General features: G+C 42.9%; 1 protein-coding gene across 1 annotated transcript in view; it reads right to left on the minus strand.

Annotated features, from left to right (window-relative positions):
• spire2 (spire-type actin nucleation factor 2) overlaps positions 1-21,585 on the minus strand; it is a 75,965-nt gene that overhangs the window by 17,844 nt on the left and 36,536 nt on the right. Inside the window, exons 7-11 of the mRNA XM_072435806.1 lie at positions 21,097-21,208; positions 17,133-17,275; positions 9,816-9,987; positions 7,807-7,901; positions 7,598-7,735 (exon numbers count right to left, since the gene is read on the minus strand). Coding sequence (XP_072291907.1) covers positions 7,598-7,735; positions 7,807-7,901; positions 9,816-9,987; positions 17,133-17,275; positions 21,097-21,208 — 660 coding nt within the window. The remainder of the gene's footprint in view (positions 1-7,597; positions 7,736-7,806; positions 7,902-9,815; positions 9,988-17,132; positions 17,276-21,096; positions 21,209-21,585) is intronic.

A 21,585-nucleotide genomic window follows, 5' to 3' on the forward strand; every position in this document is an offset into this window, starting at 1 on the left:
TAAATATTTACTTTGGATTCAGTATCATGAAACACACACATAAAGCACAACCCACATGTAGCATGTGTGTCAATATGCCACTGGGCTAGATCAGAAGGTAGGTTTGACTCAGGGAGGTGCGTGTAAGCAATAATACAAACTAGTGAATCAAAGTGTGGCTGTGCCTTATATATTTACAGTGAAGGTTTACCAACCTACAATTAATCCAATATTTACAAAATGTACAATCTGCAGATGTTCAATGGTTTCATATACTGAAAGGTTCACGATCTATGGTTGTATAAATTGCAATCAAAGTTCAACACGAAATTCAGCATAAAATATCCAGTGTAGGAAGTGCACACATATTAAATAACATTTGCACATCTCAATGAAATAGCAATAAAGTGTGCATGAAAGAGCAAGCAACAGAGTTTTTGTATTGTCCAAAAGATAGCGCTGTGACTGTTTGCAAAGTCTGTGGTGTCTTTTGGGTAGGATTGGACGGCTGAATCAGCCCCTACCATAACCGCAGGCGACTCATGTTGAAGGATTTGTAATAATAATAATAACTTTTATTTATATAGCGCTTTTCAGTGACCCAAAGACGCTGAACATAATAAAAAAAAAAGGGGGGGGGGGGGGGGGGGGGTATTTACAGACAGGGGGGGACAACACGTACAATAGTAGGTTTGTAAAGTTCAGTGAATCAGTTCTGGTTCCGGGTTGGTCTCAGCTCGCCATCAATTCAATCTTTTGTTCTGGTACCCCACTGGGCACACCTGGCCTGCGGTCAATAGACAGGACCATCAGTGAAATACCCAAACATTAGCTAGCTTAGCTATGTCATTTAGTTCATCTCTTTAAATTAACAAACAATGCAGTAAATACTTCAGTACATTCATAAATTCAATTGTATAAATACATTATATAAATACCTTTCGTTAAGATAAATAACCGGTTGGTACGGAGCTAACAGGTTGATAGCAAGTTTAGCTTCCAACTTAGCCCCACAGCCCGGAGCTAAACGCAGGTTTTGCCACAAAAACTTATGTAATGCTTCATAAAACAGACATAAAGCACAATCCACACAACATACGGGTCAAGAAATACTACATAAGTATATAATTTGTACAGACAAAACGCAGAAAAATAACCCGATTCAGTGCACTGAAGCAGCATGTTAACTTAGCATTGCTCCGTGTCTGCTCTGGTGCGCACCGCCTTAAAACACAGCGTTAAAGCAATTAAAGTAAAAGTACCTCAGTTCCGTTACAATGTAGTCCAGGTAATCATCTCTGGAGAAAGTCTGGAGAGTAAATAATGTCTCTGAGAGGAGAGAACAAGGTCTCTTCCCCAACCACATGTGGAGAACACACTGAGGCACATAGCTGTAGCCATGCGGTTAGCAGCTGATTGGTGGAAATATGTAAACAGTACGTGCTGAAAAAAGGGTAACGCCCCACACGCGTTACACAAAAAACTACCCATTTTTAACAGCTTAATGTGTACTTTTAAGGTAATGAATACTGATATCTGAAGTACGGAGGGGCTCCTTTATAACTTCAACTTTCACATAATGCAAAAAAACAAATCACAAATTTGGGGGAAAAAACTAAAACACTGTTTTTCTCAGTTTCACCGAGGCCGACATGTACCGGCATTTACGGTGACTTGGCACAAATATGCGTGATCAGAATCCTCCACTCTATGCCTTCATTTGATCATAAGTACAGTGATCCCTCGCTATATCGCGGTTCACTTTTCGCGGTCTCCCTGCTTCACGGATTTTCATCATGCATTGTGTTCTGCATTCTGATTGGCTAAACAGTATCTCCGCGTCTTCTCTACCTGTGTGTCAATAACGTTATGGATTAATATGTACACGTACGTAAAACCGCTTTCCAAATTGAAGTTTGCAAGGCCGGTGAGAGCGCGCGCGTGAGCTCCGGGAGAGGCCGGTGAGAGCGCCCACGTGAGCTGCGGGACACGCCGGTGAGAGCGCGCGTGTGAGCTGCGGGAGAGAGCGCGCGCGTTAGCTGCGGGAGAGAGCGGTAAGAGCGGCGCGAGTGAGCTCCGGGAGAGAGCGATGAGTACAATACAAACGTGTATACAGTACTTTTATTTGTTAAACAAATGCTTGGGCCTGTAAAAAGGTTTTGTTCCTTGCTTTCAATGTTTTATGGGGTATTTCATTGTATAATAACTGTAAAAAAATAAAGGTTTCTACTTCGCGGATTTCGACTCCCGCGGGTTCTTCTTGGAACGTAACCCCCGCGATAAACAAGGGATCACTGTATAGAAATACGCGTGATCCGATCACCGTAGGATTGGTAGTCAAAAAGGAAATTCAGCTCGCCAAGACCGGAATGTCTACAGAGCCGCGGCGCGCAGCCGAAACTGCTATATTATTTCGTGCCGCGGCTCCTGAAACGGTGGGGCTATTTGACCGCGCTGCGGCTAATGGAAAACAGTTTAATCCCGGAGTTAATTAATTCATTAATGATACGATAAGGAGCTCAGGCTATGCACAGAAACAAGTCGGTTATGGAAAATACGTGAGTTTAATCATAAAAAGTGCATCAACACTAGAAAAGTCTTAAAAGCTAGTGTGTAGGGCAAAGGGAGGCGAGGAGAGCCCGCTGCACGGACACACATCTTTGGTGAGGAGAGCTGCGAGTAGAGCCCGCTGCGCGGACTCACACCTTCGGACTAGCGAATCTTCGGACCAGTAAACCTTTGGACTAGTGAACCTTAAAATTTCTGAATTTTCGGACTAGTGAACTTTCGGACCAGTGAACCTTCGGACTAGTGAACTTTCGGACCAGTGAACCTTCGGACTCGTCGGCAGCCACCGTTGTTCTCGGCCTCTGTGGCTTATTTTTTGGTGTTGTTTTGTATTTCTTGACCCGTGGGTTGTGTGGGTCGTGCGGGGTGTGCTTTTATGGTTGTTTGGTGTTAGTTCTCGTGATTTTATTGTCACTTTTGCCGCTGAGTTTGGCTTGTTCCACCGGAGCCGAACGGAGCTAAGCTAACCTATGCTAAGCTGTGAGATCTGCAGCACTGGACCCCTGCATTGCATTGCATCGGAACTGAGGTACATTTACTCTTAAGGATTGCTTTAACGCTGTGTTTCATGGTGGTCTGGTGTTAGTTTTTGTGATTTTCGTCACTTTTGCCTCGTCACTTTTGCCTCGGGCACCAGAGCAGACGGCGCTAAGCTATGCTATGCTGCTTCAGCTTTTGTCAGCCCCGGCCTCTCCAGCTTATCTTTCGGCGTTGTTCTGTATGTCTTAAGCATGGATGTATTATATTATGGTCTTTACCCGTGGGGTGTGTATTATGGTGTTTTATGGTGTTAGTTTTCGTGATTTTCGTCACTTTTTGGAGGCTACACTGAAAATGTGGTAAACAGGTTTAAAATGTGTATTTGCGATATAAAAGGCGGAGGAAACGGGCGAGCGCGCTCTCGCCGGGACTGCGCAGAGACGGAGTTGCTCCGCCACGCTTCACGCGCTCTTGTCTTTTGACTAAATACCGCTTTTTATATTTCATTTAATGCTATTTTGTGTTGTCGGCGGTACTTTATAATTTTTTTTTAGAATATTTCATTTTATTTATATTGTATGAATCAATAATCTAACTGCGGCGGATCCGTAAACCAAGTAATAAAATAACTACGGCCTTAGGGCCTTTTGTAATCCAAGTATTTCCATTTTAATATAGTTACTTCTAATTCTGATTCAAGTCCAGTTCAAGTCCTGACACTACATCAATAAAACAACACTACTCTTGAGTCTTTAGTGACAGCTGTCGGGGGAAGGTGCTGTCAGTGTGACAGGGGGAGGGTTTATCTCAATGAGATGCAAATGAGCCCCCCTGTGACTCTGGGCTCACTCATCTTTAGAGGCAGTTTTCTCAGTAAGAGGAATTGGAGTTGTATACATTCAAATGACCACAACTTACTCAAATATGATCAGTGCATGAATGAGACATCATTGCATAGCTTTGAATTTTGAAACACACTTTCAAAATCTGTGAATAACTCAAAATGTCTCCGGGTAGACTTGTAACTGGTTTATCCACGGTCAGTCACATATTCTCATGAAAGCTTGAAAAACCTCAAGAGTTTGGAAGCGTACAAGTATTTTGTTGCTGGATGGGTGAAACAAATCTTGGTACACGAAAGCACAGCTGGAAACTATGTTGCAAATAAATAAGTAGTAGCAACGTGGTAACAGCGTCAGCGGCAATAAACACTGAAATATTTCAATCAAGATCGACCTGTTAACCCCAAACACCTAAATCATACAAATAGTAACTTGCCAGATATGAAATGACAACTACATAGTCTGTGGTGATCGTTTGGTTCTCAATTCGAACGTTTAATCGCAGCTGTCCATCGGGCTCTACTTTCTGGGTTTCTCGGTATTCGATAAAACTTCAGATCTGTCCGTTTATCTTCCCGATTGCTGCACCCAACTGCCACACATACCTTCACCCTTTTGATTATAGTAAAGCGTCTGATATCGAGCCTCTTCGAGCCGTGTTTCAACGTAAATCGAAGCAGAAAGACGGCAGTATTGAATTGGCTTGTTGTGGTAAACACGCAGTGCAGACGGACAGTATGGCGGAACAAGCCTGGGGGTGGTCGTGTGACGTCACGTAAATGAGCTCTATAGCAAAGCTCTGATCTGAGTTGGAATAAAGTAAACCCCAGCCTCCTTTTTCTTTGAAAACTGTAAAGTTATAAATCGGATACAGTTTTTTTTCCCTGCTATATCAATCTTGAGAATGCTTTATTCCACTCATCAAACAGGGATTGGGATGGAAATCGGGAGGAACAGTTCTCTATCTGGATAGAGAAACTGGGCAAAACATTTTTATAGTTTCAATGCTTTGACTTAGAAAAGGTTATATATCTCAAGATCTTTTTTTATATGGGTTAGGGCATGTTATTTTCTCCAGAATAGTTGATTTTCTCTTGAGTCTCTATGGCGTACCAAGCCTAAATATCTAAGAGATTCCGTCAGAGGGGATTGCCAGTAAGAGGGAATTTCAGTTTTTTGTACATTCATTCCAGACATTTGACCAATCTGTTGGAGAAAATACATCACATTAGGTATGGGCATTTCTAGTTTGGTGAAATATTGAAGAACATCATCTGCATAACAGGCAATTTTGTGTTCCGTCCCATTGATTGCAACACCGTGGATTGTTTTTGATTGTCTCATAAATTGGGCCAATGGTTGCAAATACAAAGCAAATAGGAGGGGAGACCAGGCACAGCCCTGCCTTACCCCCCTTTCCAGAGTCAGTGGATCTTTCAGATGACCATTGATTCTAATTCTTGATGTTGGACCATCGTAAAGAGCCCCAATATTTTTAATAATTAAATCATCAATTTGAAATTTGTTTAGCACTTTAAATAAATATGGCCAGCTAATCGAATCAAAAGCCTTTCCAGCGTCCAAACTAATTATTACTGCTTTGTTTTGTTGTTTTTTATTTTGCTCATCATTTGTAAGGATCGTCTTATGTCATCTTATTTTTGTTGTATGCTAATGAATCCTGTTTATCATTGTGGATTAAGTTTGGGAATATTTGTTCCATTCTTTTGGACATAATTGAGGTGTGTATGTGATAGTCCACATTCAAAATAGAAATGGGTCTGTATGAGGCACACTCCAGTTGGTCCTTCCCTTCTTTTGGTATCAGGGATATGACACGCTTGCCTTTGTACTGGAAGTCTCCTTTAACCCTTGCAGCCTTCAAGACACGTTCTTTCACACGATCGATAAGAAACCTCATTATCAGGCCGCGTGGTTTATCAGCTGCTGGTCTTGGTTTGCCCAGGCAATGTGCTTCTTCGATTATGATGGGAGGGACTTCAACTCCTGAGCCATCAAGGAGGTCAGGAATAATCTTCTCCAAAAATGTTCTGCATCCTGACCTTCTTCACCCTCCGAGACCCTCAAAAGTCGAAGGTTAGGATGGTGTGAACAGGACTCCAAATCCAGGAGATTATTTTTCATATTATTGTTCTCCAACTCCAGCTTTGTAATTCTGGCCCGCATCTCCAGCGTATTGTCCGGAATTCGCTGCTCGACTTCATCCATGCGTGCTCCGGTTACTCTCTCTGCTTTCAGCTGAGCGGCAACAGCAGCATATACGGCCGGGCACGATGCACTTCAGACATCTGGAGCCATCTCTGATTAGTTATATTCTCTCCCCCTTCCAATGCAGAGAAGTCGCGAGAATCTCCATCTGGGCCGGCCTCCCTTTGTCTAGCGGGGAGTGACTGCGGTCATGTTAGCCTCCTTAGCTCCATTAGCTTGTGATGCGGGTTGTTTTTCAATGGGACCGTGGGCCACCAGCTTTGTTTGTTTTGGTCCTGTTGTGTTACCAGACTTGTGCCTTCCTTGTTTACTCACCTCTTGTTCTTCTTCTTAGGGATTAGGTGGGTCCATGAGTCCATATTACGAAATCTCTCACTTTTTTTTTAACAGATTTTAGAGAGAGAGACTGTAGGTGACTGCTAACAATTTCTCATTTCTGTGGCCGTCTTGTCTGAATTCAGCTGGAAAAAGTGTTTTTTCATTCACACACTGATCTGTTGGATGCAGAGTGAATCCACTGGTCCTTATTCACCTGATGTTAGTGAAACATAGATCTAAGAAGGATCAAGCAGAGCGTATTCCACGCTTCCAAGCTTTCCATTTATTGACCACTTGCGCTGAGTATTCCATCCATCTTCTTCCGCTTATCCGGGGCTGGGTCGCAGGCGCAGTAGTCTAAGCCGCCCAGATCTCTCTGCACCGGCCTCTTATGGATTCTCCTGCAGGTGGTGGATCCACAGGGGGATGGCCCCACATCACTCGTTCAGGCTGTTCCTGGCCAGTCCCATGGGGAAAGGTCTGGCCACCAGACGTACGCCGTCGAGCACCCACCCCCAGGCCTGGCTCCAGGATTAGGTAACTTTAATCTGGGTGACGTAACTTGCCTTGATTTTTGTCTGTTCATAAGGGGCTACTGAACTGCTCTTGGTCTGACCCATCACCTAGGACCTGTTTGCCTTGGGAGACCCTACCAGGGACTTGAAGCTCCCAACAACATAGCTCCTGGGATCATTTGGGCGCTCAAATCACTCCAGCATGTTAAGGTGTCGGTTCAAGGAGGAGGCGCTGAGTAATCATTGAAGAAATAGACTTGGGGCTTGATTGATCTGGTTTGGCCCGCGGCGAGATATCTGGATGCAGCCATGACACACTGTTTGTAACTGAAGTTGTGGAACGTAAGTATAATAGGTCTGAGACGCTGGTTCGGAGCCGGTTTGGGAGCCAGGGAGCGATGTGAAATATTTATTTTCCCAACTTTTGTCAGAAGTTTGAGATATTCGGGAATCCAGGTCTCCATATAATTGACCACATCCTTACCTTCAGTGTCCTCTGGAATGCAGACAATATGCAAATTACATCTAAATTGGTTCATCAGGTCGTCCAGTGAACCCGAGTCAACCCACCCTGCTGCCTTGTGATTGGCCCGTTAAACCACTTTGAAGAATGCAAACGAATCAGCGGGGATCAAGACAAGAAAAGAGATGAGACAAGGTGATTACTTTGCCTTTCTTCAGGTTGTTGTACAGCTCCTTGCTAAGAAGGTACTTTTCCATTTCTGCCTTAACCAACACACGGCGCACATTGATGACCTCATCCACGGTCAGGGCCAGACTTTCCACAGGATGACTGAACTCATCCTGAACACATAGCACATGCACGGTTAAAACCACAAACACTAGCATTGAAGGTAAAAAGGGATCTGTCTTACCATCCAGAGGTGCACATCTGCGGCTTCGGCTGGAGCCTCATAGAGTGCACTCATGGACTGTGGGGCCGGGGACCAAGCCTGGCCCGGGAACGAGGCTGAGCAGAGCATACAATAAATATTTAGACTTGTATCTTTGTGTATTTTGGAATTTTGCTTGGTAAGAATTGTTTTAGGGTTATCATATTGACATGGACTGAGGCAATAGTGTAATGCAGAAAATTGTAATTATGTCATTTATAAGACAGATTATGCCAATGTGATATGCATGTGTGAGGTTGTGCAAGTATGTGTGGGAATTGTGGATTGTCATTATTTAGCCCGATTCACAGCCAAATGCAGAATTTGACTGGTATTTTGAAATCACAGAGTCACATGTGAACAAAGCTTGCATTTTTGAAATGACCGGAATTACAGAAATAAGCAGGAAAGTCTTATGCTTTGTTCCTAATTTATTAACCTGAACATTGTCATTTCAGTTTATAAAACATTGTTTGAGAGAGACTTTTTTACTCTTGCTGACATACATTCTGCATTTGCAAATTAAGATAACAGTGTTATGGCATTTTGTACCTTGAAATTTACCAGAAACTTTGCTTGACAAATTTTAGATTGGTTGTAATTGGCCCATGACCTGTGGGGTGCCCCAATCCTGGGACCCCTTATGTTCAAGTTTTAAATGCCGCCGTTAGGTCAGTTTAGCAAAAATGTGTCTATCACAATTATGCAGACGACACTCAGATCTATGTGTCACTGTCAGCAGGTGAATATGGACCAGTGGATTCACTCAGATCCAGACTTTAAAGCAGCTCTGCTTGTGTACAAGTCTCTCCATGGCCTAGCACCAAAGTACATCTCGGACATGTTAGTCCGAGATGAGGACCTCAGAGACCGGCCTCCTACTGGTGCCAGAGTCAGGCCTAAACATGGGCTGGCCTCCTGCTGGTGCCAGAGTCAGGACTAAACATGGACCGGCCTCCTGCTGGTGCCAGAGTCAGGACTAAACATGGACCGGCCTCCTGCTGGTGCCAGAGTCAGGACTAAACATGGACCGGCCTCCTGCTGGTGCCAGAGTCAGGACTAAACATGGACCGGCCTCCTGCTGGTGCCTAGAGTCAGGACTAAACATGGACCGGCCTCCTGCTGGTGCCAGAGTCAGGACTAAACATGGACCGGCCTCCTGCTGGTGCCAGAGTCAGGACTAAACATGGACCGGCCTCCTGCTGGTGCCAGAGTCAGGACTAAACATGGACCGGCCTCCTGCTGGTGCCAGAGTCAGGACTAAACATGGACCGGCCTCCTGCTGGTGCCCAGAGTCAGGACTAAACATGGGGAATCTGCGTTTCAGTTTTATGCAGCTAAAATCTGGAACAGTCTTCCTGAAGATGTGAGACAGGTTCTACTCTGACAATGTTCATATCTAAGTTAAAAACTGTTTAGCGGTGCATAAGACTGAAAGGATTTTATTCTTTTCTTTTCTGTCATGTCTTTGTGATTTTAATGCATATTTCATTGTTGTGTGATGCATTTTGAGTTGCCTTGTGTTTAAATTGTGCTCTAAAAATAAACTTGCCTATCCTAATTGTATCATCTAATGCAGATTGAATCTAGCTACTGAACTTTGGGTTGGGTTTAAGCTTTAAGCTATGGGTGCCATTTTGAGCACTTTTCACCATTCAAAAGTGTTTTTTTTGTTAAGAATGTTTATATATTGTGACAACGCTGGATAAGCTGGTGGAGAAATAAACTAAACTTAACACTTGAAGGTCTCATAGCTCAACAGACATGCGTATAACACACTGCTGACCAATGCAAATGACAGAGACTAGCACATGTTTTCTCATCGGTACCCTGCCCTGTGCTGTAGCAGTTTACTGTACATTGTGTTTTTATGGTCTTAGGAGGGAGTCTTGTACCAACAGTCATCATGTCCATTATTATTAGGAAAAGAACAAACAATGATTCTATGTAAAACTAGTTCAAGCTAGTATTGTGTGAATTCTCTTACTGACCCCTGTGTTGGGGCGGGGGCCTGGCAGCGGGCAGAGTCCTGATCCGCAGTGGCACCGTCTCTTGGCCATGGAGCAGAGCCACGTCCTGCTCAGAGAAGGAGCGGTCCCTTTTTAGAGGGCCAAGGGAGCCGTCCGTCCTGCACAGATCTGTCCCCTCTGGAGACTCCTCCTCCTGCAATATCAAAACATGCCAGATGTGTCTCTCCTTAAAGATATAGTCTAAAATAGCCAAGTAAACTCCCCCTAAACATATCTGTGGCTTGTCAACGCTTGGCTTTGCTGCTGTCATCATAAATCAGTATTTCAAAACAAAACAAAACATGAAGCTTTTTTATTCTTCTTCTCCTGAATTCAGAGCTGCATGTGAGGCTGACTGTTGTCACTTCATAAGTAAAAGGTTTCATGATTTTAGTTGTTGAACATCTTGGGATTTCCAAGATGGCGCCGCGGATGGCAGCCTCGACGTTTCTGTGCTCGTTGTTTTGTCTGTTTTTGTTAGTTATTTGTGTGTCTGCGCACTCTTACACCCGTGAAGAGCTCCTATCCATCCGGACCACAACTCATATGGACACTGTTCCAGTTTTTTTAACATCAGCTGTAGCAATAACTACTATTTTGGCTAAAACTGTGAGATGCCGCAGAAGAGGAAGACGGGCTGGCGCGCTCGTGCAGCTAATGAAGCGAGGCACGTATACCCTTACCTGGGATCTTCCTGTCCCCTCAGATCGTTTTATTTTTGGATTATTTTCTTTTAAAACAAAGTCAATGGAAAACTTGTGGTACTCTCTACCAAACATTGGCGTTGCTGTCAAGACTGAACAGAGACTTTTCCTCTTCACCCGTGCTGTGCTTTACGGAGACGTGGCTGGGCGAGTCCGTCTCAGACTGCACCGTGGAGTTACAGGGCTTTCAGCTGCACCGGGCGGACCGGCAAAGGCTCCTCTTGAGCGGGAAACGTGGCGGCGGCTGTTTTTACATCAACACCTGGGCTTCAGATATGACTGTGATCTCCAAATTCTGCTCTCCCGACCTGGAATATCTCTTCATCAACTGCAAACCATTCTACAGTCCACGTGAGTTTGCCTCGTTTATCCTCGCTGCTGTTTACATCCCGCCGAGCGCGTACACGCAGGAGGCGGGGCGCGTGCACGCAGGAGGCGGAGCGCGCTTGTGGAGCAGGTAAGGAGCGTGGAAAACTCCTTCCCAGACTCTTTGTGTATCATCCTGGGCGATTTTAACAAGGGGAATCTCACCAATGAACTACCAAAGTGAAGACAGTGTATTAAAGTCCCGACCAGAGAGCACACTGGATCACTGCTACACAACCATCAATAAAGCCTTCCGTGCGGTGCCCCGAGCCGTGCTGGGCGCTTCAGACCATGTCATGAGCCATCTGATCCCCACATACAGACAGAGGCTAAAACTCTGTAAATCTGTAGTGAGGACTTCCAAGAGGTGAACCAACGAGGCAGTGGAAAAGCTACGTGCGTGTTTGGTATTACAGTCTGGGAGGTGTTCAGAGCTGCCACAGATTTGTTTGGATGAGTACGCGGACACTGTGACGTCATACATTCAATTCTGTGAGGACAGCATTATACCATCACACACCAAAGTCACATTCAACAACGACAAACCCTGGTTCACACCCAAACTGAGACAGTTGAGGCGGCAGAAGGAGGCAGCACACAGGGCTGGCGACAGAGAACGCTACAAAGAGGCAAAGTAAGGGTTTAGCAGGGAGGTATCGAGAGCTAGAGCCCGTTACAATATGTGATCGACCACGGGAAAAAACGCCACAAATCGGCCCAGACCAAACAGAGATAAAGCGAAAATAAGTATTTTTTTTTCCAATGTGTGATTTTTGTTTTTTTGCAGCATGTGCTAGTTGAAGTTATGAATGAGCCCCTGTGTGCTTCAGATAACACTATTGGTTGTTAAGCTGTTAAAAATGGGTAGTTTTCGGGTCTTTTTCCAGCTCTCCTGGGGGGCGTCACCTTTTTCTAGCCAGCGCATGTTGATTTTTTTCCACCAATCAGCTGCGAACCACATGGCTACAGCTACGTGTTCTCCTCTCAGAGACATTATTCATTCCTCTAGACTGTCTTCAGAGCTTATGATTCCCTGGACTACATTGCAACGGAACTGAGGTACTTTTACTCTAAAGTATTGCTTTAACGCTGTGTTTTAAGGTGGTCTCGTGATGTCACTTTAGCCTCGTCACTTTTGCCTCGAGCACCGGAGCAGAGACAGAGCAATGCTAAGCTAACATGCTGCTTCAGTGCACTCTACGTTATAAATACGGGCTTGAATGTAATGTGACCACTTTCTGAATAATTAACATCACGTAGTCTCTTGAAACTAGCTGTTTTGGGATGGTATAATGTCTGTATCTTCGTGTTTTTTACTGTTTTTTACTGTAGCCCGCGTTAGCCGCTTTAGCTCGCTATATTCCAAGCTAGCACCGGGCCGTGTTCTTTTTTCCTCGGCTTCTGCATAACAAATACGGGCTTGAATTTAATGTGACTACTACTGAATAATTACCATCACGTACTCTCTTGAAACTAGCTGTTTTGGGACGGTGTAATGTCTGTATCTTCGTGTTTTTTTACAGTTTTTTTACTGTAGCCCGCGTTAGCCGGTTTAGCTCGTTCCAAACTTCTTTGTTTCACTTTTCAGAAGAGGCTCTCACAGCTGGAGTTTTATCAAAAACTATGCAGAAGTCCATTGCATTACAGCTTCGACTTTGCACAGCAGGTACTATTTATTACACATCATTTACTTAACTTCACATTATTAAATGTACAATAAAGTGCAAATGCAGAATAGCAATTATAGACACGCAATAATGTCACATTCATGTGCATATAACTGATTTTACCATTATTATAAGTATTATTTTGTCTTGCGCTAGCTGTTTTTATTTTATTTTATCTTTATTTTCCCCCTCCATTCCTTATTGAGAAATGAGAGGTTCTGTCCATAGGAGATTTTGTTTATAAGAGTTCTTCTATAAAGAGTATTTTTTTTAAACTTCCTATAAGTTATCTGTTCTTTTCCACCTTGCGTTGCAACAATGGAATTTCTCCATGTGTGGATAATAAAGGAAAATCTTATCTTATCAAATGTAGCATGTCTTAATCTAATTAATTCGCTCTCTCCCTCTGTCTTCTACAGACACACTTTCCCTCAAACCCTCTGCAGCCGGTCAGCACGGAGAGGTGCGCTGACCCCGCACGCAGACCCCGAGCGCAGAGGAGCGACTAGTCCTGGGTTAGTCCTGGTTTAGACCTGATTCAGACCTTGTTTAGACCTGGTTTAGACCTGATTCAGACCTGGTTTAGTCCTGGTTTAGACCTGGTTTTGACCTGGTTTAGACCTAGTTTAGTCCTGGTTTAGTCCTGGTTTAGACCTGGGTTGGACCTGGTTTAGAGTTCCTTCTGAACATCACTCACATGGAAGTGCAAGGCCTGTTATGTGGCTCTCTGTGTCATTTTAAGATAAGATAAGATAAGATATTCCTTTATTGTTTTGGACAGAAACTGTTTTGAGAAGTAGCACAAATAGAAAAACGCCTGAGGATTTACCTACTTTTTATTGTAAATAGTGGTTTATTGCTTGTATATATCACAAGAATACTTTTATATGTTCATATTTGCACCTTGTGGTTCAGTTTGAACCTTTTTAAATGCTTGGTTGAGGGTTTTACAATGAAAAAAACATTCACAATTTTTCTAGACGGACTTTGTGTTTTCTTTGTGTGTTTAAGTCCAGTATGTTGAAATAGTATGTCAAAGTGAAAAACTAACTAACTGATCATATAGGTGAGGTTGTGCTGAAAACATTTCTTAATGTAGTATATCAGGGCAAAATTGAAGGTACCCAAAAACGGCCAAAAAAGCTCCGGACCCCGAAGGGTTGAAAATAAAATGAGTTAATGAGTGTTTTATGTGAAATAGTTTGCCATTTCTTAAATATCCTGTTATTTGCTTACAGCTTTGATCCCGAGACCAGGTGTGGTGCTTGCAAAAAGTCGCTGTGAAGCAGAACCTGTGGAATTTCAGCTACTACGCAATTCAGCTGTTCTTCCTCCGGTTGACAATCTCCATGTCCTGGTCCCACCTGGACTAAACATTGACAGGCAGACCTATCTGCATGAAAAAAATCAGGCCTTTCTGGACTGACGAGGCAAAAGACATCACATGCCCAGCGCCGAGAGTCACAGCACAGAAGAGTGCTTCCTATTGCACTACATAACTTTATACCTTTATATTTCATTATGTACATATCATGCCGTTTAGTGCTCAGTGTTCAATGTTTTGCTGTTTGTGTTACACTGAATCACCTGTGAATTCTGTTTATCGACAAATGGCAATAAACCCTATTCTGATTCTGATTATTGGATTATAAAAGGCCCTGAAAAGCATCAAAGTATTTCCATTTCAATATAGTAACTTCGAATTCTGATTCAAGTCCAGTTCACATCAAAAACAACACTCCTCTTGAGTCTTTAGTGACAGCTGTAGGGGAAGGTGCTGTCAGTGTGACAGGGGGGAGGGCTTATCTCAATGAGATGCAAATGAGCCCCCCTGTGACTCTGGGCTCACTCAGGTGAGAATCTTTAGAGGCAGTTTTTTTCTCAGTGAAAGGTTTTGAGAGTTGTAAACATTCAAATGACCACAACTTACTAAAATATTACAATATACAGATGTGCATGAGTGAGACATCATTGTATAGCTTTGAATTCAGACTTTCAGAATATGCGAATAACTCAAAATGTCTCCGGGTAGACATGTAACTGGAGCAGCAGCAGTTCTCTGACAACAACCCCGCCTCTGTGTGGAGTGGGCTCCGGCTTCTCACCAACTACAAGCCCTGCACCCCCCCTGCTTTGGACGATATAAAACTGGCACAACAACTAAACACTTTCTATTGCAGATTTGACTCCCCCTCCCCCACTGTGGCCACCTCGGCTTTCAACACTATCCTCCCTGCTCTGCTCCAGGACAAGCTCTCCCAGCACAGCGTACCCGACTCCACCTGCAGGTGGATCACCAACTTCCTGACGGATTGGACGCAGTGTGTGCGGCTGGGGAAGAATGTCTCGGACACACGGACCATCAGCACAGGAGCACCACAGGGCTGCATACTTTCTCCCCTGCTCTTCTCCCTATACATGAACTGCTGCACCTCCAGCCACGCCTCCGTTAAACTAATCACGACCCCACCCTCATCGGGCTCATCTTGGATGGGGATGAGTCTGCCTACAGGAGGGAAGTGGACCGGCTGGTGCAGCGGTAACAACCTGGAGCTCAACGCCCAGAAAACAGTGGAGATGGTCGTGGACTTCAGGAAAGGTAAAGCCCCCCAGCCCCCCCTCACCATCTCGGGTTCCCCCATCTCCACTGTGGACTCCCTCCGCTTTCTCGGTATCACCATCACCCGAGACCTCAAGTGGGGGCTCACCATCAGCTCCCTCACCGGGAAGGTCCAGCAGAGGATGTACTTCCTGCGGCAGCTGAAGAAAGCAAAGCTACCAGCAGAGATGATGGTGCAGTTCTGCACGGCCATCATTGAGTCCATCCTCACCTCCTCCATCACCATGTGGTACGCTGGAGACACAGCCAGAGACAAGCAGAGACTGCAGCGCATTGTGCAGTCTGCTGAGAAGGTGATCGGCCGCGAACTTCCATCTCTGCAGGACTCTGGGACGTGCAGGTCGAATCACAGCCAACCCTTCTCACCCGGCACACGGACTATTTGAGTCACTCCCCTCAGGCAGGAGGTTACGGTCCATCCGAACCTCCCGTCACAAGAACAGTTTCTTTCCCTCTGCCGTTGTACTCATGAACACTTCCTAAGCACTTTGCACTCACTGCACTGTCCATTTTTATTGCACCACATATTTTATTTTGTGAACATATCAGGTCTATTTTTAACTCTACTTACCCATTTGTAATACCCGGTAGTTATTTATTGTCCATTGTTTTTGTATTTATTGTTCAGTGTTTGTGTTGCACCGAACCGCCAGGACAAGTTCCTATATCCGTGAATCCTGTTCATTGATAAATGGCAATAAACTTTATTCTGATTCTGATTCTGAAGCCTCATTGAATATTTTGGTTCAAAACATTTCAGAAATAGCTAAAAGCCCAAGCATGTCCATGAGATTTTTCTTATAATTTGGGCTATCTTTCCTAAAACGCCTGACTAAAATGAGACCCAACGTAACCTGAAGCCTTTGGAACACAAACAATGACTGGACTCCTTGTGAAGCTGAAACTCTGTTGTCTTGGCCTCTGATGTGTGACTTTCTCTGGTTATAAATGTAAACAAGCTTTGCTCTGATGAAAAAGTAAAAGCTCAGTTTATCTTTATACTTATAGTCTGATTGGGTCGATCACAACTGCACCAGTGCCCAGTTTTAATGGTCAACTGGATCAATAAGCTCCAGCCCCTGGTTCTGTTTAAATAATCTCCAGCCCTATAAGTACTCTTAATGGTACAAAGAAGTCACACAAATGTCAATTTATATTTGAAATAAAGCTTCAACTGCTATGTCCTGAAATGTCATTTGGTAATGTGTGAGGTAATTCTAATCTCAAAGTTATATATGAATGGTGCATATATGTTTCAGAGTAGAGAAATGGGTATATTTCGGGTATCTATATAGGTACATTATTGCCATTACGGTAATTTTTTTGATGTAAAAGTACAGATACAAGAGCTGTTAAAATATCAGACTGAGAAGCAGTAGACTATCAATAAGAATAGTATTAATAAATCATAAGCAAGTAGAAAGCATGGTCCATGGTAGTGATTCACATTTTTCTTTTGACTCGTGAGTCAGGTCTGGCCAAGAAAGTCTCATTTCAAAGCGGCAGGTTCTAAACAGATCGCTGTATATTTCATGTCCGCGCTCTGTGTGTCTTGGTATTCAGCCGTGTCTAGATTAACTTCCTCATTAAAGTAACTTCTCTGTGAATATGCATCTGATTGTGATAAAACAGTATTTGAAGCTTAAACTTTAAAAAGCACGACGTGTCCCTTGGACAGTGCTTCCACTGACGTCTTCTTCAACAGTGTGTCAAAACAATTTCCCCCTGGTGACCGTTTGCCAGTAAAAATCTATCAATTAGACGCACCGCAGAGATCGCAGAGTTCGGGGAAAAAAGTAGTGCCGTCAGAAAAGTACGGTACAATACTCAAACATGCAGGAATAAATCAAAATACAACTTTGAGTAAACGGATCAGGAGGGAACAAAACATGGTTAACATGGCTCAAACAAGGCAATTTTAAATAATATTAGCAAGTGGTACCTCAGAGCTGTTCATCTCCTCCATCTCAGCCAGAGTGGGGGCCTTGAGCAGCACACGAGGCCGGGACACAGACAGGTCCATGCAGGAGCTTGATTTAGGCTGACAGGAACAGGGCAGGGCCAGACAGGGCAGAGAACCAAACGCTGGGCCACACCAGAGCATACAACAGAAAGTTATACACTCCCAACAACAACTTTCACTGTTTCATATGCTGAACGGTACAGGACCGATGGTGTCTATACACATATCTCTGTGCTTGTGCATGTCTGTACATGCATGTGTGAGTGGCAAGGTAAGTTCAGATAAAAAGCTGGAATTATAACACTAAGTTTATAAGAACTCAGATTGGGGTAAACCACTAAATTCAAGAGTTAGAAGCATGGATTGGGACTTCCAGGAACATGAATGCTTAGTTCAGACTTGTCTGTCTGTCTGGCGATCGTATCAGTATTCATCACTTGTAACACAACTCACATCTTAGCTTTATACAATAAATATGGCAATTTAGTCTATTCAAAGGGGGCTTGTGTTCTGTAAGAATTATATATAGCTTATTTTATAATTTATTTGTCATAAATTATTGCAAAGGGATATACTATTTACTACACTATTAATTTTCCAGCGGAAAGGAGAGGAGGAAGGGAGAGGAGGGAGGGAGAGGAGGAAGGGAGAGGAGGGAGAAGGGGGAATGGTGAGGCGCGGTTGTGGTGATGACGCACGGTTTTGGCTACCCCCCGTCAATGTGCAGATTTGACGAAAGGATATAGTCTGTTCTGTAGCTAAAAACTGCGGGAATCAATCAAAAAAACACTTTGGGCACATATATGAGGCACAAATAGTCTTACAAATAGTAAGAAGGTTAAAAGCTCTGAAAAGTCGACTTTGCACGATATGGGACCTTTAATATACATTTTGGGCACTCCACAGCACCCCCTTCAACATTTGAATGAAGTGAAAAAATTACTTAGACTGAAATAAAATTTGGCCCACACATTCTTCTTACCATTTTGATCAAAAAAGCCAAGGATGGCATACCTCTAAATGCAAGCATGTTACCATGGCAATCTGACAAATATTGTCATTGACAAAAAATTTACTTTAATCCCCAGCTAAGATGCAAAGTGTGGATATGTATGTATAAGTGTGTATATATATGTGTGTTTATCTTTCTTTACATAGGTTAGTTTATTTCATGCAAGTTTTTGTTGCTATATGTTTAAAAAAGAAGAAATAGAAGAAAAAAAAACTGTGGTCATAAAGCCTCTCTTATGCTGCAGTACTGAGTCATTACCCGCCCATCTCTAATCTGCCATTTTGGGTCAAAGTCCTTGAAAAGGTAGTTTACAACAGCTCACAGATTTCCTCTTAATAAACAACTCATTTGATGTTTTTCAGTCAGGTTTTAGACCTCATCACAGCACTGAGACTGCTCTTGTCAAGGTGACAAATTAACTATGAGTTTGCGTCTTTCCTTTGAGTCCCCTCTTCGCCCCTCTCTCCAGCTCCCTCTCTCTTCCTCTGTCTCCCTTTCTCTCTCTCTCTCTCTCCTCTCTGTCTTTCTCCCTCTCCTTCTCTCACCCTCTCTCTCTCCTCTTCTCCCCCTCTCTCTCTCTCTCCCTCTTCCTCTACAAACACTCGCTGCCCGTACATCACCGTGTGTGAGATCACTCGTGATGTCAGTGGAAAGTCAGAGTCCAGTGTGTGATGTTCTGATCAGAACAAACATCCATCCATCCATCCATCCATTTTCTACCGCTTGTTCCCTTTCGGGGTCGCGGGTGACTGGAGCCTATCCCAGTGACAGAACAAACATTTATATTGTAATTAACTTTTAATAGAGCAAAAAAAATGTATTTAAAAAGCACATTTAGACTATTTGTTATAAAATATAATAAATTGATAAATAGTGAAAAATACCTAGACCTATTATAATTATTTATTATGAATACTATATATTTTTATATCAAAGTGGCAGAAACGCAGTCTCTTCGTGATAGCTAGGTTTGGATCTTCTCTTCTCGTTCTGTTCATTCTCTGTGGGAATTCACATTTTTGTACTGTCTAGTTTTATCAGTGTTAATTGTTAATCAAGCAAAGCTTATGCCATTTGTTTAATTTACTGTAACTGAAGGAACAGTTGGGCGCAGTACAAGATAAATGAGTATGGATAACTATTACTTTTACATTATCAATTAAATAGAGAATGTACATTTTAACTTATATCACTGTCATATTTGTAGTTTTGCTGATGGTCAGTTTGTACTTGACTTTCCTTGTGTTGTGTTGTGATGATTGAACGCTATTGCAGTCCATTCATCCATGTTAAGTAGTGATTGCTGTCTAACTGTCTAATAAGAACATTAGTTATTAGTATTAACAAATACAATGTGGCCCTCCAGTGGTTCATAGTTCTGTATGGTATTTATCAAATAGCCTGATGTTTTAGGTACATTTATTTTGATATGAACATTACTGACCATAATTATTTTTCATAGCCAATATTGTATTGAGTAATTAAGTACACTAATGTATTCATAACTGGCTTTAGTCACTTTGTCCTGGCACAGTTTCATCTCATCATCATTTTATAGCATTACAACCTCAACATTTTACTCTTACTTTAGCCGGCTGGACCTCATTAAAATACACCAGATTACATGAAAAAGATCTGAAAATTTCAGGGGGAGTGCCCCCAGACCCCCCTGTTGATTAATTGAACTGCTAATGTGGCTGTAGATCCTTAGTACATTTGTAACTACATCTCTCAGAGGTGTGTTATTTGTACAGGAAGTAGAGATGATGTCAGCGGAATACCAAGTTGCACTGTTGGATTTGAGTCATCAATTTTTGAGCTTGTGAGGTGCAGATAATAAAATAACCAAGATGGCAAACGGATGCCCTGGCATTTTGGTGCACTTTTTGCATCGAAGCAAGTTCCTATATGTGAATTGTTCACTGACAATGGCAATAAAACTGATTCTGATGACGTGGTGAGGGGCCCCCAAGGAAAATTTTGTTTAGGGCCCCCTGAAGGCTTGGGTCGGCCCTGGTTATGTCTTTGTGATTTTAATGCATTTTTCCCGTTCTGTGAAGCACTTTGAATTGCTATGTGTACAAGTTGTGTTCTACAAATAAATTAAACTTAACTTGCCTTGCCTTCTGATTGTCAGACTTCACATTGAGTATTGTGGATGTTTTTGATTACATTTTGGAACTAACAACAAAGTAACTTAAGCTGAAACATTAAAATCCAAATTATTCCATGAAACAATCTCCAAAATTGTGGCATTTCTATAGCATTTTTTTATATTGTAGTGTTTTAGTTGACCAAGTCTAGATAGTACAGCTGCAGTGTATGTCATATGCCACTAGGGAGTATGTATGTATGTATGTATGTATTATTTTAATATAAATGTGTTTTGTTTTATTCTAATGTTCAAATACATATTCAATAATGCATTTCGTCATGTATGTGTTTTAGCCCCTTTAGTGCAGAATTTGCGCTATTCCACATGCATTTTCAGGCATATTTTAGGCCTGCTTTGAGATCCTAATTAGCCATAGTTTGGTCATGACAATTAACACTGCTTCATTTGCATCAGTTTGAGACATTGAAATTTTTTTTTCTTCCAAATATCACAATAGCAGTAATTTTTGTTCCAGTGTGGCCTGAAGAGGCTTATATCAGACAAAGTACAATTATTTCAGGTGCTATTGAAAAAAATATTCTTGTTTTGGGGTCTAATTAAAGTAGAAACCACCATTCAGATATTTGTTTTTATATTCGGAAAATAATTTAGGCAACAAGCTATAACCAGAAGCCAGTTTCCCATGTTTCATTCATGAACGATAAGTTGATATAGTAATTATTGTGACAGACCTAATAATGGGAGCAGGAGATACATTATAAAAACAGGAGGAGGAGCGAGAATTGCATTTTTTGCTGGGCATTGTGGATACTCACGTCTGGATGGTGGGACGTGGCGGAGCTTCCGCTCCTGCTTGATCTGAGCCAGGACCCGCTCATGGAGGCTCTGTGGCTGTGGAGGCGGAGGAGGCAGGCAGCGCTCTGAAACCTGAGGTAACAGAACGCAGCAGTCAGCTCTCGATTCCCAGAACATAAAATCCTCCAGCAGTAATAGCACTCTTAACCAGGACCTTAATCAATGAATGAATGAATGAATAATTATATATATATATATATATACTAGGGCTGGGCAAGTTAACGCGTTATTATCGCGTATCATTTATTTAACGCGATCAACTATTTTAACGCGCGTTAACGCAGGTCGGATTCCCCTGGTCCGCACCAGTTTTAAAGCCTCGTCCAAAACCGAATCGCGCCCGACGCAGAATTTGAGCGCGTGTACCCCTGGGTTCGATCGAACCCCTGGGGTTCGATCGAACCCCAGGGGTTCGGTGAGTTAACCCCAGGGGTTCGGCGGAGGTCAAG

Source organism: Eucyclogobius newberryi, unplaced genomic scaffold (assembly GCF_026437365.1).
Source record: "Eucyclogobius newberryi isolate DKJ021-1_F unplaced genomic scaffold, fEucNew1.0.hap1 SCAF_7, whole genome shotgun sequence".
In the NCBI taxonomy this organism is placed as follows: domain Eukaryota; kingdom Metazoa; phylum Chordata; class Actinopteri; order Gobiiformes; family Gobiidae; genus Eucyclogobius; species Eucyclogobius newberryi.